The following is a 19,199-nucleotide window of genomic DNA, read 5'->3' on the forward strand; positions in this document are numbered from 1 at the left end:
GTGTTTTAAAAAAGATCGATGCCACCCCCTGACTACAAGAATGTCTCTAGTGACCTCTCAGGATGGAAACTGAGCTCCAAGGGTCTTTCCCGTTGATGGTGATAGGCTGGTTCTGATGCATGCACAGGCTTTCCCCCATATCCATTTTCGAAACTGCTATTTGCGGTTTGGGCTGTAGCCCACAGCCTCAGAAAACAATGGACTAATAAAAGCGGAAATCAAATTCCAGCCTTGGGTTAGCACCATGTTCTAACCAGCAGGCCTTTTTTAAGCCATTCTTTAGGATACCATTTAGTGTTTGGTATTATTCCCTTTGGAGGGGAGAAGCTATGTTGCCTGAATTGGCAAAATTGGTTAATATTCTAAGAGCGTGTCTGTTCTGATTACATAAAAATTGGTCTTTGGGCAACTTACAAAGTGAAGAAAAGGAACTTTACCGTTTGTACCACTCTTCAGCCACACTGTTGTCTCCCAAGGACCTGTAGAGCCTCCCCAGATTCCCCATGGCCACGTGATGACTTGGGCTGAGTGTGATGGCCTGTTGGTAATGGGCCACTGCCTTCTCTGGAGAGCCTGTAACCAGGGGTGGTTGGTGAGAGCAGAGCATGCCTTCATTATACAATACACGGGGCTCTTCAGTTTCTCTTCTGATGCACATCATTCTTCTTCATATCACTGAGTCATACCATCAATTATTCCGTTCGTAAATCAGCTTGCATTTTGGCTTCGTCTCCTTGCCACTGCGTAACTTTGGACCACTTTACTACTCGTTCCAAGTTCCAAGGAAATCAACAATAAAAAAGCAATAAAAACTAAAATCTATTTCTTTTATTATGTATAGCATTTTAGCTAAAGTGTTTTCTGGCCATTGCCCTGCTAATATGATGTTTTGAGATCATCAGTGATTGTTATTTATACAAGATACTGTTACTTCTCATTATACGAAAAAGTAGAAGATGCTAGTATAGAAAGAAAACTGTCCTGAAAAATTTCTAAGGGTTCATCTCAATTACTCCACCACAACATACTAATTGAGGCTCTGCTTTTAAAGAAGCATGTATCAGCTGGATCTTGAAAATCTTGTTAAAAATCACACAAATTTGTTTAATAGTATCTATGTATTGGGACTTTAAAAAAATAATAATAATGCCACCTTGCATTTGTCCAATGCATTATACATCTTAAAATATTTTAATTAAATGATCTTTACAGGTATTTTTGATACTATTTAGCTGCCTTTTTTAAAAAGATTTATTTATTTATTTATTTGAGAGAGAGAGAGAGAGACAGCACAAGCGTGTGAGCTGGGGGAAGAACAGAGAAGCAGACTCTGCACTGAGCACGGGGCCCAAAGTGGGGCTCGATTTCAGGACCCTGAGATCATGACCTGAGCCGAAATGGAGAGTTGGCCGCTTAACTGACTGGGCCACCCAGGTGCCCCTATTTAGCTGCCTTTTGATACCCTTTAGCTATATCTTGGGATTTAAGAGCTATTAGAAGATAAGTAAAAGTATTACTTTAGAGATATAGCCACTAAAGTGCAAAGTGCACTTAAGAGACTTGAGAAAACTCCCAGGGCAACTGAGGATGAAGACCGGAACTAGAATCAAGCCTCTGATGAGATCCCCGAAGAAGCTTCCTAGTGGAATTATATCTAAGTGACAGAACTATAGAACAGTCTGAAGTTCTAGATGAAATGGAATGCTTATGACCTGTAGACACCTCAACTGCACCTTCTTTGAATGCATGTCTGCACCCAAACAGATTTTGTGTCTGTATAGATCTATGTACAGGTCCCTGGTAATAGGGAGAATTTCCACCAGTATAAAATACATGAAGACAAAGGGAGTGGCGGGAACATACACAGGGTGGCCAGAGAGATTTGTAGGGCATAGCACTGTTTGTTGTTGAAGTAGAAGGAAGAGGAAAGACCAGACCAAAGGGGGGTCTCTTCCAGGTTTTAATCTTTAGGACACCTAATGCAGTCTTGTGTTGCCAATCGACCAGCAGGTGGCACCACAAAACAATTTTACAGGCAAAAATAAAGGGTAGTTCCTAGGCGTTTCGGAACGTAAATTTACATTCTATAAAACAGAAAAGTTTCAGATATACTAGAAAATAAAAACCCTTTCGAGCATTCATATTGACAAAATAATTAAAACAGAATTTTACCACAAGGCGGAGAGTCTAATAGTCAAGGAGAACAGAATGGTGCTTTTGCATTAAATTCAACTACCTTTTTGGTTCTTTGTAAGTATTCACAGCATGCCAACAGTAGGTGGGACACAAATCATAAAGAAAACAGAATCCCTGCCCAGTAAAATTCTGCACTAAATAAGATGGAGTAAGTATATTTTATATAGCAGCTGTCATATAAGAGTGCTCTATCAATTATAATAATATCGTTTCTGTAATGTACATCAAGGAAAGAATGATGGAACAATTCTGGAGGCTCTTTTATCAGACGTAGGAAAGTATTTTCCATCTGCTGGCAACTAGATTCAGAGGCAAGCCCGGCATCATTGCTGAGGACCGTTTCATCATCATAGATTTATGGACTTGTCTACGTGATACTCAAACGCTCGCTACTCCTTAAATCAGCAAGGCTACTTTCTGATATCTGGGGAGTTTTCCTTCGCACTATACGAACTGGGTGGATTTTACTGAGCTGAGCTTGAAGGCTTAGAGAAGTGACTGCTCCATCCATGGTATAATGTGATGGTCAACGGTGTGAGTTTCCTGCCAAGCCCATTGAATGTTACTTCTGAGACATCATTTGGGTGGTTGCCATTTTGCTTGATAGACAGTATTATCTCATCGCAATGGAACAGACTCTCTTCAATTTCACTTACCAGTATCAACTAAGAAAACCCCATAGTTGTTGTGTAAGTCTGAGCTGTCTGGACAGTTCTTTATTCCAGCCTGGTATATCTCCTCAGCCTCCTTAAATCTCTCCTTTAAAAGAGAACAAAGGAAAATAAATGAGAAGGTTAAAGGCAACAATAAACTGAACAATAAAAGTGGGAAAAGTAAAAACCAATTTACTGAGCATCTACTATGCAACAGGCACCAAGATCAAACACGACATACTTTGAATTAAAGCCAGTGCTAATGGCACAGATTCTTACAGTACGTATCTATTCATATTTAGTTCCTCTAGGGAAACAAGCAGATGTTTACTGAGAAGGGGCATCTGGAAGGATTTGCCCTACCATTGGAAAAAGCCTCAAATGGATGTTTGAATGGGATGCCCTCCACCCCAGTAACTCTGCGTGAAAATGAGTGATAGTTACATCCATAGAGGAGTATCTTCAGAGGTGACAATCTGACTGGGAGCCAGGGAGGCCTGGGACATTTGTCTTACAGCTGCACTTGGCATAGCTAACACCCTCTCTACATACACGGCATGGTTTATTTGGGGAGGTTTTTGAGGAAAGGAGGAGACTGATGCTAATTACAAGGGGGATTGGCCTTGACCTTTCTTTAATCAACATATTTCTGGAGCCCACCCAACTGTTTGGTCCTTCTGTTATTCAACCTGTGTGTTCCATCTCAGAGCCATACCCTCCAAAAAGAATACATGTCTTTCCAAAGGCGGAGCTCCGGCTCGTACTACTGTGGCAAGGCCCAGATCCACCGCCACATCTTCGATAGGTCATTTCCTGAATGTCCTGCTGTTCTTCTAAAGATTTACTTTATCGGGGCGCCTGGGTGGTGCAGTCGTTAAGCATCTGCCTTCAGCTCAGGGCGTGATCCCAGTGTTCTGGGATTGAGCCCCATATCAGGCTTCTCCGCTAGGAGCCTGCTTCTTCCTCTCCCACTCCCCCTGCTTGTGTTCCCTCTCTCGCTGGCTGTCTCTCTCTCTCTCAATTAAATAAATAAAACTCTTTAAAAAAAAAAGATTTACTTTAGCGCACTAGTAATTCTGAACTGCTTTTAGGTACACTTTTCATAAGGTTACACTTTCTTTCACAATATAGATGGTTAAACCTACTTAATGAATCAAAGCTACCCAGGTTCCAACAATTACAGTGTCCTGGTACTGCTGCGAAGGTCAGGTAAAAGGAAATGATTGGGCATAAAGCACACGGCAACTTTTCCTTTAATAAGCTCTGAGTGCAGGCATTTTCCAATTTTGTTGCATTTATTACTACTAAGCATTCAACCCGACACATGCAAGAGGAATGTACAGCATCGATTTTGTCAGATGTGACACCTTTGGCACAATTGTGAATAAAAATGCACTGAGTGTTATGCAGTTAGCCAAGGAGCTTCCATTTGATTTGACCCAAAAAAGGTAAAGACACCAGAAAGGTAAAGTGGAATGACCATGGCCATCTCTTTGAAGCTTTATGTATTTGAGAGAACTGAGAAAGCGCACATGCATGCAAGCATGAGTGGGGGGAGGGGCAGAGGGAGAGAATTTCCAAGCAGACTCTGCACTGAGCACACAGCCAAACATGGGGCTCGATCCTACAACCCTGAGATCATGCCCTGAGCTGAAACTGAGTTGGACACTTAACTGACTGAGCCGCCCGGGCACCCCTACGGCCATCTCTTGGAATCCACACGTTTAAGTACCATTCAGGGAACAACGTACGGTTTGAATTTGGCAAACTGCACTTATTTGAATTACAAATCCATAGTCCAGCAAAGATGGAGATCCATGTTTCTAAAAAGTATATGTATTTTTGATTGCTAAACAATAAATTGTCTAACTTAGAAAAATTAAGGATGAATGAAAATCTCAAAATCATCTTTCCATCTATTAAAGAGAAAAAAACTTTATGAAGGTATCATCCATTGAAGGACTGACAAATTCGTGTGTGTTTAGAGACAGGCAGAACACAAATTTATAAGACTCCACTCATATTAATAGCTACCAAATACCACCGCATGCTTACTCATTTATTCATTCACTCGGGACATGTTTTCCGCGATGCCTATGGAAAGTACGGCATAGTGATTAAGCACTGGGCTGCCAGTGCGTGACTACGTGGATTGGAATCCCAGTCCCACCATTTACGATCTAGGTGACCTTACTTCTCTACGTGACCGGTTGTAAAATAGGATAATAATAGTGCCTATCTCACAGGGTTGTTGTATTAAATGGATCAAAACATGTGAAGCACGTAGAACAACGCTTAGCACATAGCACTGTGTCAGGTTCGCCATAATCTTATTACGATCACTAGGTAGCACTGCATTACTACCTGTATCGCTGGGACACATATTTNCTGCCAGTGCGTGACTACGTGGATTGGAATCCCAGTCCCACCATTTACGATCTAGGTGACCTTACTTCTCTACGTGACCGGTTGTAAAATAGGATAATAATAGTGCCTATCTCACAGGGTTGTTGTATTAAATGGATCAAAACATGTGAAGCACGTAGAACAACGCTTAGCACATAGCACTGTGTCAGGTTCGCCATAATCTTATTACGATCACTAGGTAGCACTGCATTACTACCTGTATCGCTGGGACACATATACCAAAACATGCAGATGAAGAAAACAAAATACCTTTGAGTCAGGAACTCAAAGACGAGTGAACTAACACATATGAGAGCAGTGTCTTAAAAAGGTTGCATACAGCTGCACTTGAGCTCAGGTGTCCTAGAGTTGTTCCTGTGGCCACATCAGGTGTCGTGGCCCTGTCCAAGTGGCCAAGAGTCTCAAGTTCCTTTCCTACGAAAGCTCTTTACTTAGCTTTAAATGAGAAATAATTAACTAACCCCAGTGTTTCTTTTAACTTTTCTTTTCCTTTTTTTTTTTTTAAAGATTTTATTTATTTATTTGACAGAGATAGAGACAGCGCGAGAGAGGGAACACAAGCAGGGGGAGTGGAGAGGAAGAAGCAGGCTCCCAGCAGAGGAGCCTGATGTGGGGCTCAATCCCGGAATGCCGGGATCACACCCTGAGCCGAAGGCAGACACTTAATGACTGAGCCACCCAGGCGCCCCTCCTTTTAACTTTTCTTAACCAGCTTCTGAAACAGACGTCAATAAACACTTACTATCCTAGAGGCAACCAGAAAAAGAATACCCTGGCTAATCTAAAGCTGGGTGATCAGCTCCTAAAAATTTCAAGTCTCCTGTGTTACCATTCAACTAGTGTTATTGTTTGACTCTCATGCCACCTTTGTCTTAGAAGGATCAAATTTTCTATGCTACCGGTACTTTTAAAACATACTAACATAGTCATGGTAAAATAAAAATTAAAAACCTCCCACCCAATGATTAAACATACAATGGATGAGATTTGAGATTTTCAGCAGGGGAAGAAGAAGAATATTAGAGCTGGAAACAATGTCAATTTATATTTACAAATAAATAAAAATATACACAGAAGTTAAATATACGTAGACACTAATTGGCCACCATTTTTAACTAATGAAGAAACTTGGGCACAAAGGGGCTGAGAGACTTGCCCCACATCTCATAGCTACATGGGAACAGAGAACAGAATTCAGGTTTTTAGTGGACAGACAGGGAACCGAAGAAGCCCTGAATAAAAGCAGGATTTCTGGGAATAATGGTGTCTCTGGCATCAAAAGAAACAATTACACTTTTGGATATCCCTCTGTCCCCTCGAGAAATATTTTGTGAGCACCATACACACGGCCAAGTATACAGGGGAGACGGAAGAGAGAACAAGCCCGACACGATCATGCCATGACAGCTGAGAAGCACAAGGTACTTGGGGAGCCAGGAGGGACACCCAGACCTGGGGTGAGACAGATTCTCTACCCCTGTCATGATCCAAAAGCCCGAGAATGCTGGTTGCCATTAACTCCAGCAGCTGTAGAACATGGAGATGTGGTTACTTCAGATCTTAGAAACATCACTTTATGACTAAACTGTGGGAGAACGGAAAGGTGTTTTTCCCAAAAAAGAATGAAACCGAAGTCTTCACATTCTAACTTGCTGAAGTCAAATACAACAGTCCACAAGAGTTTTCAAGGGCAATTCCTCCTTCACTTGACTTCATTTTACTTCCCCCCACCTTCTTGCTGCTCTCAATGAGCTGGAGAGATCATCTTTTTCATCCAAAACTTCTCTTACTGGGGGTTTATGAGCTGGGTTTCCACTAGAAATGCAATTTTCCAAGTCCAAAGAAGTAATGGGATTTAAAAGACCATGTGTGTGAAGGGCAAGAAACGGCATCCGTGTGCCCTTGGTAATCCAAAGGCAGTCTCGAGACTCGGGCTCTGTGAAAAGTATCTTCAATATCTGTCTTCTCCTTTCGCTGGACTGTACATTTCAAGGAATGATTAACTCTACTTGTTAAAAAATGAAAGGGAACCACCACCACAGGAGAAAAATACCTTCTAGGTGTTTATTTAAAAGAAATCCCACCTTCTCTGGAAGGGAAATGCATTTATCTTAACAAGTAGTAGCTCTATTTCAAGCACTCACTTTCTATTTACCTCATCTGGCCAGATGTCCTGACCTAAGCTAGTCTCTGATCATTCCTAGTCCCTACTGACTCCAGAGATCCAGAGGAAATGCATATAAGCTATTTATAGGACAACTTGAATTAAAAACGGTTGTGACCAGACAATGGCTCTGACAAATAATACTGTCTGCCGTACCCCAGAGTCCCCAACGACCGCTGCCTCAGCATGAAATCGCTTTTGAAGGTGATGGTTAAAATGGGGAGCCTGTAACCATGGGCTCCTCTCCAAGGCTCAAGCATTTTCAATAGGGTGGAAATAAAACGGGCCTTGGGGGAGAGGTAAGACATAGTCAACATCTCCACTTTTTACAGGCTGTAATTACCTAAAGTGACATGCTTTTTACCTCAGGGAAGGGAAAGTGAAGAGCAGATCTTTGGAAAAAGCAACTTGACTGTAATTTACTCTCTTGGGCCAACTGTTATGTTAAGAAAACTTCTTGTAGTTAAGTTGCAGCAACCAGGAGGACAAATGGACACAGGCTTAATGAAGCAATCCTCAAGCTTCATGGTTTTCAGATCCTTTTGTACTCTAAAAATTAACAAGGACCCCCAATGGGCTTTCTCTATATGGGCTATATCTATCGACATTTACCACAATAGACGTAAAGCTCAGAAATTTAAAAAATATTTATAGTTTATTTAAAATATAATAAACTCAAACATAATACGTTTGTCTAAAAAATAAAAAAAAATTTTCCATAGCTAAACAAAAACAACTAGTGAGAATACTGGCATCATTTCATATCTTTGCAAATGTCTTTAATGTCTGGCTTAATAATAGAAGACAGATGGATTCTCATACCTACTTTCTATTTTTTTAAAAGATTTTTTAAAAATATTTATTTATTTATTTACTTGAGAGAGAGAAAGCATGCATGCAAGTGAGGGGAGAGGGAGAGGGAGAGTATTCCCAAGTAGACTCCCTGCTGAGCACGGAGCCTGACTCAGGGCTCAATCTCAGGACCCATGAGACCATGATTTGAGTTAAAACCAATAGCTGGACGCCCAACTGACTGAGCCACCTAGGCGTCCCTGTGATAATTTATTTTTGTTTTTAGTTGAAGTATGTGAAGAAACACAGACATTTTACTGGAAGGCGGGAGAATATTTTAATGGTCTTCTCGTAATTGTAAATACATCACGTAGCCCCTAAAAAAATACACTCATGAGAGAATGAGAGTTAAAAAAGGCAAATTACTTGAAAACTGCATTGCCCTTCTTGGACCTCAGGGGTCCCCAGTCAACAATTTGTGAACAGCTGGCTTAATGAATGGCCTTTAACAGGTACTGCACAGAAGGTGTAAGATGTGGTATTCCGAAGTGGTGAAGGACCTACAGAGATTAGGATGGAAAGTTGTCCTAGGGCCCTGACAGCATGGTCATGCATCTGAATTGTTTTCTAGAAGTATTTTCATTCCGGTCAATGATATGAGCACACAGAGCCATAAGGTATTTTCCCATTAGCCCAATGCCTTTACTTACTGTGACGAACCTGGGAAATTTAGGGGTAATGGATGTTTAAACTCATGTCAGTGATTTCTCTGAGAAACTCTTTTAAGACATGGCAGTTCAAAACACAGAGCAGAGGTGCCTGCTTTCTCACCCTCTCCTTTGCTTTTATTTTCTTTACAAAGCAGTTCTTCCGCCCATCAGTCCTCAGCAGGGACATTCATGAAAAACGAGCTGCCAATATTTGATGTCTAATTCTCTTTCTCATTCAACTAAAATGAACCAATTAACTTGGCATTTCTCCTCACCAAGGAAATAGTATTTCTTAATCTTGATTTTTTTTTTATCACCCAGCAGACTGTGATCAACACTACCCTGTGATAATTTATGCAAAGGATGATCACTTTAAAGAGGAAATGCCAAGAATTGTTAAAGGAAAGCTACAAGTGTGATGAGAGTAAGCAACCACAGGTGTATAACACTGTCAGGAGATGACGAAAAAAGGGGGGGGGGAGCCACATTTGCAGAGAACTGAAGTTCCCCTTTCCCCCATCTCTAAACTCTTCTCACACCAGTCGTCCTCATTCTCTGCACTTTTAGGCACACGATTTTCTATTAGAGGAAGAAATCCCTCTCTTTTTCACCCCGGAGCCCGCATGCGGTCTATCCCCTCTAGCCAGAAAGCTTTTCCTGTTCCTTTTCACCCTGTTGATATCTAAAAGCTCTTCAAGTATCTGATTAAATGTTGTTCTTTGGCTACTGCCCCTGCTCCCCATGTGCCCCTTCTCACATCAGGCTCCGACCCTATAATATTCTCACTGGTACTTTCTCTTTGCACAATTTGTCAAATTGTCACAATTGTGTTACATATTGGGGAGGGAGCTATAATTCTTTGCTTAGGGCCAGCCTTCCCTTCCAGACTTTAAGTTCCATGAGGATAAGGCCCGTACTTTATTAGTTAACAATCTCTGATGTTTAGTGGTACCTAGATGTTCAATAACTATGTGCTGAATAATTAAATCAATAAATTCTTAAGGTAGGGTCTAGTTCAAGTTGGCTTGGCCACAATGCAACAGTATACATGGCTGAATTGACCCAAAAGATGGCAGAAGGAGAAAAGTTGACTCTAGACCATTCACTCTTGGTCCATTCTAACTTACATTTTATTGTTCCAATTTTCTTTTCATTCTTGTATCAGGTGAAGTCTTATCTCAAAATACATTAAAGAAAAATATTTTCAGTGTTATGAAATTTGCTGAGTTTTTCAATATGCTATAAACCTGGGGCTAGCAATAATTTACAATGGGTCAGAGTCATAAGCAGTGCTAATTTTTTCCCCTTTACTGCTAGTAAAGCAAGCTATATAATCTCTCATGAGCAAGCTGTTTGAAAATGATGGTGGGCTTATAAATGTTTACAATCGTATCTGTGAAGCTGGAGTACAGCCAGTTCTGAGTGGTATGGAGAACCAGAAGAGAACGGTAAGCCCAAGACCACCTTGACTTCCAATCTAAGAGTTTATTCTCTGTTCTCAGTTTTCTTTTTTTCTTTTTTTTTTTTTTTTAAAGATTTTATTTATTTATTTGACAGAGATAGAGACAGCCAGCGAGAGAGGGAACACCAAGCAGGGGGAGTGGGAGAGGAAGAAGCAGGCTCACAGCAGAGGAGCCTGATGTGGGGCTCGATCCCATAACGCCGGGATCACGCCCTGAGCCGAAGGCAGACGCCTAACCGCTGTGCCACCCAGGCGCCCCTCTGTTCTCAGTTTTCTTGACTTCTTTGCTGCAGTAGACAGACGGGGCATCATTTTTTTGTGGATTCTTTTATGTATCTCACTTCTATGACAACTCACCGTCCCGGGTTTGCTTTATCACTTTTCTTCTTCCTTCCCACTCCTTCCACACCCAACCTCATTGACTATGGCCCATTACTACAGTCCAATCATGGGACATCAGGGTCATACGGTGAAAGAGCAGTGCCAAGGAGTCAAGAAACCAGGCTCTAGTCCTGGTCCTGACACTAGTTATCTGTATGACCTTGAGCAGCACCCAATTCAAAGTACACCCTACATTTTTCTCTGTAAAATGAGAAGGTTAAAAAATTCTTTAAGTTTTTTTTTCTCCACATACTTTTCTTCATTTTCCTTCATTTTCCCCTCAGAGAAATTAACTTATAATGTGGTTTCATTTATTTGAAGTCCTAAATCCATCTTCCCAGCCCTAATCTCCCTCACTGCCATCTGCCCACATGCTATTTCCACTTAAATTTCCTCTAACATTCAACACTTACAGGCTGCACACTGCTGGGAGCGGAGGCTGCCAGTACCACTCTTTGGGAAAGCAATTTAGTAACATATCTCAAGAGTAATTTAGTAAGGTCTCTCGGTGAGATATGCGGATCCTCTTTTGATACGGGAATTCTACTTCTAGGAATCTATCACCAGAAATGATTCAAAACATTGTTTTAAAAGAGCTGTTAAGAAAGGAAAAGTTCACTGCTCCCCCTCCCACCCACCCCGCCACACAAGGGCGCACGCACACCCAGATGACCAAAAGTTGGGGTATTATTATGTAAATTACAATGTATAATTTTGATAAATATAAGTAGCCATTAAAATGGTATTTATGAAGGCTGTCTAGCACCATGAAAACAGGTGTAATATGTATAATTTAACAGCAAGTGAAAAGGATACAAATTACATGTGTATTTAAGTATGAAAACAAAGTAAGTACATTGAAAGACTTGCAAGATATTAAAAAATAGTATTTGTAGTTTCTAGATATTATATTATAAATGAAAGTTATATTTTATCTTCTCTGACTTTTCCATACTTTTCATTTACATGTTCATATTACTTGTGTAATTGAAAAGGAATGTGGAAGCAGATCTCATTTCCTCCCTTCCTAAAATCTCCCTCCTCCTTGGCTTCCCCATGGTGCTCAGTGGCCACATCTTTTCACTCTGTTAGGTGCTCAGCCCTGGAATTTTTAATTTTCTATTTTCTTTTCCTTTCAGCCTTCACATACAAACAGTTCCTAAATACAAAGGGATTCTTTTTCCACAATAATGTCTGTCCATTCCCACACTTCGTTCCAGAAACGAGGCTCTCCACTACTCACGCCAGAATGCATTTAAAAGCCTCCTCAAAACACTCCACATGATTTTCTTCCTCTCAGGTTTTAAAACTCTTTCCTTCGACACAGTTGCTTTTGCTTCTTATTATCTATCAATTTCAAATTGGGGCTCCACTGTGGGCCTTAAAAGGTTCACATGTAATGCCTTTTCAGCTTATTAACTCATTTTTCAAATTTCCCCTCCTCAAATTCTCTACTGTGCCCCAACAGAATTATTTTTTACCTTTGGGTTCCAACAGAGCGATGAACAAAATGTTAGTCCCAGACAAATCCTGGAAGGGATTACTACACTCGTAGTTTTACTGGCAGTGAGAATGGGAAATGGTATCAATAGAGAGCAGTATGTTTAGAGTAAGAGTAAGGCATGGCAAATGAACCCTGTTGCTGTTGGTGGTGGGGTTTTTTTTTCCCCTTAGATTTTATTTATTTACTTGTCAGAGAGAGAGCGAGAGAGCAGAAGCCGGGGCAGGGACAGAGGCAGAGGGAGAAGCAGGCTCCCCGCTGAGCAGGGAGCCTGCTGCAGGACTCAATCCCACGACCCTGGGATCATGACCTGAGCGGAAGGAAGATGCCTAACCGACTGAGCCACCGAGGCGTCCCCACTGTTGTTGTTTTTTAATAAAATCAAAACCTTCCATCAGGGGAAGGATTTCAGCAGGTTTCTGACAAAGTGCCTCACAACACCCTCATAGAGATGAGGTCAGCTAGATGATAATATGATTTGATAAACTAATCAAAAATTAAGTAACTGGACTGAAAGAGTCTCAGGTAAAAGAGAGGTCAGCCTGGAGAGAAGATCCTCCAGACACAGTGAGGGTCTCTGTGACATTTTTTAATCGAAAACATAAATAAGTAACTAGAAGCTGTTCTTATGCAATTTGCCAAGTGAAATATCTGGGAAGGGTAGTTAATATAAAGAATGGCAGAAAAAAGGACTAAAAAGGCCTAGAACACCTGAAATTTCAGGCTGATCATCAAGAAGTTGAAATTAAATACAGAGAAAGATGAATCCTTTCATCCAGGTTATAAAAACCTGCCTGCAGAATGGGTGAGACGTGCATGAACAAAGGTTCACATTTTACAGGGATTTCAGTGGACCGTATCTCCAACGGGAGCTAGAGCGTCATGTGGAAGCAAACAAGCAGTATCATTCATTTCTGGGCAACATTTCATAGACACCCAGGATGTCAAGCCAGGGAAGTGTTCCTATTCCGTTCCACCCGGAACTTGCTGAACTACAGTTCGGTACGGGAGCCGCCCTGTCATAGAGAAAGTGGACCGTCCGAAGCTATGCAAAGCAACACGACCAGAAGCAAAGAGCTTGCAAAAAGAGAAAGGACGTGAAAGAAAAGGGGTTAGCCTAGAAAGGAGTGGTGAGGGAAGTGATAACACAGCTGTGCCCTTCGGCGGTGTTCAACAAGCTCTCTGTTAGCCCGAGCTCAAAGGGAGCCAATTATAGGATAACCGACTGCAGCTCAGGGTAGGACACGGTTTTCCATCATTAGATCGGCCCACAACCACAGCAAGCATGGGCCAGCCGTGTGTCTGGTGACACTGGAAGATGGCCTGCTGTGTGACGGGATGGTGTCACAAGGGTGGTACAGAGTGACCAAGGTTTGCAGTCATTGCTTTGATACACTCTGGGAGTCTGAAATTCTGGAAAGCTATTAAATAAGGTGGTGACAACAAGAAATGAATCCATTTACTACCAAAGAATGTTAAGCTGGGTGGATTTCTCTCTACTAGTTTCTTTGTGCCGTGCTTGTGCCTCTGACACACTCCTTTATTACTGAAGAATCCAAAACATGAAGACAAGCTGTTGAAAGTCAGAGAGGAAAGGCAATCCCGAGTTATGCCCAACAGCTGTTCTGTCTCTTTGATGTTAAAAATCAATTGCCCAAAGGACAAAAGAAAAAACCTTTCAATCTTTCAATTACATTCTTAGATCTCACAGCGTTTTACATTTGAACCTAGAGTAGGAAAGTCTGGCAAAAAAAAAAAAGTGACTTTTGTATGGGAGGAAAGATAATGATGGTAGTCATACTTTGTTCTTCTTAAAAATTGTTCATAACTTCAACCCTGTGACACGCAATAACTTTACCCCAATTTACCACTGTGATTCATGAAAATTAAATTTATCACACAACTGATTTTAAATACGCCACCTAATATATCTTAAAAATGACAGAGGAAAACATATATATGTGGTCCTTTTTAAACTTCCTATAAAATGTGTTAATAAGCAAGATACTGCAGAAGGGACTGCAATACATTTCAAGACCACAGAACATCTTAATCATCTTTAGAGCAGTAACTTTTCATCAACTTGGAGCTCATTAATTTGGAAAGAAAACAAAACTGAAGACCAAATATTGATCAAGGCAATTCACTTTTCACAATATTAACATGTTGATGCTTTACTTGTACAGAAACAACAGCACTGATTATGGTGGAACCTTACAGCATTCATTGAAATATTCATGAGCACCAAGGGCACGTATACTGATGAGCACTGAGTTGTTCAACTGCTCTGTCGTACACCCGAAGCCAATCTAACAGTGTATGTTAATTACACTTGGATTAAAAAAATGGTAAAAGCCAATTCAATAGCACTTAGTTGACATTAAAGAAGATAATTTCAGACACTCTGAAAATGTTAGCGCCATAGATGCAGTAAAGATAATGTAGAATATTTATCAATTTTCAGATTTGGAAACTGAGGCCCAGAGAGGTAAAGTACTCCTTACCCAAGTCTGTGCAGTTGGTTAACTATGGAGGAAGGTCTAGAACCAGGTCTCCCAGCTCCCTGTCAAATGCTCTTAGTATCACACTACAGAGTACCTGAATCCCAAAGCAAACCAAATCCAGGCAAGCTGTCTGAATGCCTGCGTCACACAGTGACCTGTCCTAAGCCCTAGGGAAGAAATGGGCCTACAAAGAAGACGCTGCTTTTCTTAAAGAAACTTACGGTCTTGTGAAGAAAACGAATCTGAAAAATTAAGTTGTAGTTCCAGATCTTAATTCAAGAAATAAAAATACGTGACTATTTTGCATGTTGATGTGTGTTCCCATCAATATTACAGGAGCTCTGAGGAAACATGACTCTCAGGAGAAGGGGAGGTGGAGAAGTGTTGGGGGAGGGAGTGGGAGTTGAATCTTGCCAACTGGGGAGGATTCGTAAGAGGCGAGAGAAAGACGGCATTCTGGGAAGACAGAACTGTGTGAATAGATACACACTCTACTCGCATCTGTAAAAAGCCCCGCAAAACAACATACGACGGTATCACTCGTATTAGGTAAGCGATACTGTCATGTAGCGTGAGGGCAATTTTCATCAAGAAGAGCAATTAAATGTTTATCATCTGTCCTGGTGAACTGGGAAAAAAGACAGGAGCTGGTAACAATGAATACAGTGCTTTATTCACAGCTGACCCTTGAACTGCGCAGGTCCACTTACACACAGGCTTTGGTCAATGGACACAGCACAGCACTATGAATGTATTTTCTCTTTCTGATGATTTTCTTAACACTTTCTTTCTCTAGCTTCCCTGATTGTGAGAATATAGTATATAATACATAAAATACACAAATATATGCTAATCAACTGTTTATGTTATTGGTAAGGCATCCAGTCAACAGTTGGCTCTTAGTAGTTACGTTCTGGGGGAGTCAGTCTGTGGATTTCTGACGGTGCAGGTGGTCAGTACCGCTAAACCCCTTATTGTTCAAGGGTCAACTGTATTTGCTTACTTATACCTCATTATTCCACAAAGAAATTGAGGCGGCTTTAAAAACTGGAAATAAAAATTGAATAGAATAAATTAAGGAAAATGATAAGCCCAGCAATGAAAGCAGCACCCGCAGGAAAACAGACTATATGGTCCAGATGGCTGTTAGTTAGAGGTTGCGGGCAAGAGGGATGGAAACAGAGTTAACCCTCTTTAGCGTTTACAAGATTTTTCCTGTGTTAGATTAAAAATAAAGCAAAAGCTTGTAATTCAGGAGAAGTGGAGCCTTTCCCATTACTGAGACGAGAGGAATTTCTCCTGAGTCCTCATAAAGAAGCCACTGCATGATGCAGTAGATGTTGTCCTCAACCCCATCCCTGATTCTACGGTTATGAAGAGTAATCTCACATGGTCATCCTCATACTACCACTCCGTGAAGGAGTTTAGGAGTGATCAATTACAAAACAGTGCGGCCCACGTGCTTAGTCCTCCCATAATCTAAGAGGAAAATTTAGAATATGTACTGGATTGGAGGGACCATATATTCTTCAGTTCATATGGACTCATTTAGTTCACTCACTATTGATCGCATACAGTGTGGGGGACATGGGACTAGCCATGAATAGAAGGCACAGTCATTCTCGTGGTTAAATATTCTAGTGGTAGGAGAAGGATCATAGACAGACATATGGTAGGGGCACCTGGGTGGTTCAGTCATTTGAGCATCTGCCTTCAGCTCAGGTCATGATCCCAGAGTCCTGGAATGGAGCTCCACATCCAGCTCCCTGCTCAGCAGGGAGTCTGCTTCTCTGTCTATGCACCCTCCCCCTGCCCCCACCTCATGTTCTCTCTCAAATAAATGGATATAATCTTTAAAAAATATGTTACATGATGATAAATTGTATAGGGAAAAATAAGGCAGGACAAGGTTCGATGGAGAACATGGTGGGCAGCGTGAGGTTGGTAGTTAGAAAGGGTAATCACAGACAATCCCTCTGGTAGGGTAATGTTGGCGCAGAAGCCAGCATGAGAGAAGGAACGATACTCCAAGATATCTGGGAGAAAAGTGTTGCGTGCAAAGGGAACAGTTAGTGCAAAGGCCCCAAGAGAGAAGCATGCTTGGCATGTCTGAGTAACGGAAAGACACCCAACTGGGGAGAGGTCTTATGAAGATGAACGAAACAGGATGAGGTGAGAAAAAGGAACAATGGCAGAGTCAATCTTTGCTTCAGAAATCTCCTGCTGTGTCTGCTTCAACACAAGCCAAAGGTTGTTGAGGACGGCCAGCGTATACCATAGAACACGACCATCATCATGTCAGCTTAACCGCTGTGCTGAAATGGGAATCACCCAGCACAGACATGGCTTTTGTCTAAAGCCCAACTACACTATATGGAGAATATTAGAGCATGAAAACCAAGTGTATCACTTCTGACACTTAAATATCCATAGAAAGTTCTAAATTGGCTTCCTGGTGAAACCTCTGAAGTTTTCTGAATGCAAACTGCACCTCTATGTAACTGACATGCAGTATCAAATCGCTCATTACATTTAAGCCAACGGAATGCTACAGGGCATCTTTCAAAGGTGTTGACTTTGATTTTACAGACAATCTGGCAACTGTGTGGTAGCAGAATCCACTGTCTATTGAAGGCACTTAGGTGTGTCAACAAAACAGTCTCATCAATTTAGAGAAGACCATTTATGTTTGTTTCCCCTTAGCAGGGGACATGCATCCACAACACTGAGAAGTAATATCCAATCATTTAGACACACGTGCAGAGAAGGAGGGGAATAAAAATATCCCTTTATGCCATGAGAAATGCTGTCTCTTCCAAGCCTGTTCTATAAGCCTCATGTGATCTTTTAATGGGCACTGAGACACAGGATCTATTAAGATGATCAATAATTGGTTCCATATTGAGTTTGGAGATCTGAGTCCCTTAGTAATTGCCCAATAAAATACAAGTAAATAGCAATAAAACTAGCAAATATTGTGTATTGTTCTTTTCTTTTAAAAAATATTTTATTTATTTATTAGTTGGGGAAAGAGAGAGAGAGAGAGAGAGAGCAAGCATAAGCAGGAGGAGCTAGGCAGGCAGAGGGAGAGGCAGACTCCCCGCTGACCAAGGAGCCTGATGCAGGACCCTGGGATCACGACCTGAGTGGAAGGCAGATGCTTAACCGACTGAGCCACCCAGGAGTCCCTGTGTGTTGTTCTTGACAGATTCTGTCCCAAAGTGACACAGAATACATCAGTGACCTCTAATGGACCATCTCTGTCTAAAGGCTACCTTCACTACACCGAGAGTATTGGAGTAAGAAAGCTACGCTTGTAACTGCTGTCACGAAGAAAACTGACATAGAAACTGGTTGTCCAAAATGAATTTACAAATTGAACCATCAGTACCAAAATCTGGGTAGTACTGAAGTATACATTCAACAGTTAACAGTTTAAAAAATACGTGAAGTTCAGAGAACACAGTTACCTGCTCGGCCAACAAGGACGCTAAGCTAGAATACGCATCTGCAAACTCGGGACCGTATTTAATGGAGTCCTTCAGTAAGTTGATGGCCTCTTCTTTTCTCTCCTGGGACCTAGAGATTATAAAGAGGGAAAAAAAACAACGTCTTTTAATAACACTTTGTTTAAATCCTCTGATTAGATGTTAAAATCTCATTTCTTTTAGCAAAGATAACCTGATTTCTCTGGATTTCCCTGCAAACAAATTAAACTAGATTGTCTCAAGGTGCCGACAGTTTCTGTCTCTGAATCCTCAGTGGACAGAGATGTAAATGATGGGGCAGTTTATTCACTGATTTTTCTACCTTCTCTTTCCTGCTATGCACTGAGAGCTTTCTTTCATATTTTACAAGTCTGTTAGCCAGAAACCTTGACCCTCAGAGGACAGGTGTGGAGGCGCTGGTGGGAGCCGGCTCACAACGATGTGGACGATGTGCTGAGGCCCCTGGAGTACTAGTTGCACCCCTGCAGGCTGGACTCCCAACAGTGGCTGGGCCACCTATCAGGGACAAGCCCGCCGAACTGCTCACGTTAACCTTTGCTTTTATATCCAGGAGGCATCCATTTATACACAACATGTGAAGTTAGAAAATACTGTGACTACTGGCTGGCAAAGAATAATCAGCTATTTCATCATTATATTTTTATTGAAGATCTGGGCTTGTTCTGTTTTCTTCATTTTAGTCTTCTCCTGGGAAGTGATTACTTCTGGTTCAGAGAGGACTCAAGGCCCCAAAGTTATTACCAGTATTTTGGGTGGCAGTTCTCTTTCCTGCTAGTGCCACGGGGGAGGCACTAGGTCATTATCCTGATAAATCAGTATTTTTGAAGCCAAAAATATACACTGGCAGTGATCAACTTTGCTACTAATACAATTTCCCAAACACCAATCACTTGCTAAGTG

At 41.4% G+C, this 19,199-nt stretch overlaps 1 protein-coding gene across 1 annotated transcript in view; it reads right to left on the minus strand.

Annotated features, from left to right (window-relative positions):
* TMTC1 (transmembrane O-mannosyltransferase targeting cadherins 1) overlaps positions 1–19,199 on the minus strand; it is a 274,127-nt gene that overhangs the window by 14,991 nt on the left and 239,937 nt on the right. The window contains exons 13-15 of the mRNA XM_034646018.1: positions 18,261–18,369; positions 2,853–2,955; positions 438–573 (exon numbers count right to left, since the gene is read on the minus strand). Of these exons, the coding sequence (XP_034501909.1) occupies positions 438–573; positions 2,853–2,955; positions 18,261–18,369 (348 nt within the window). The remainder of the gene's footprint in view (positions 1–437; positions 574–2,852; positions 2,956–18,260; positions 18,370–19,199) is intronic.

This window comes from Ailuropoda melanoleuca, chromosome 16, assembly GCF_002007445.2.
Source record: "Ailuropoda melanoleuca isolate Jingjing chromosome 16, ASM200744v2, whole genome shotgun sequence".
NCBI lineage: Eukaryota > Metazoa > Chordata > Mammalia > Carnivora > Ursidae > Ailuropoda > Ailuropoda melanoleuca.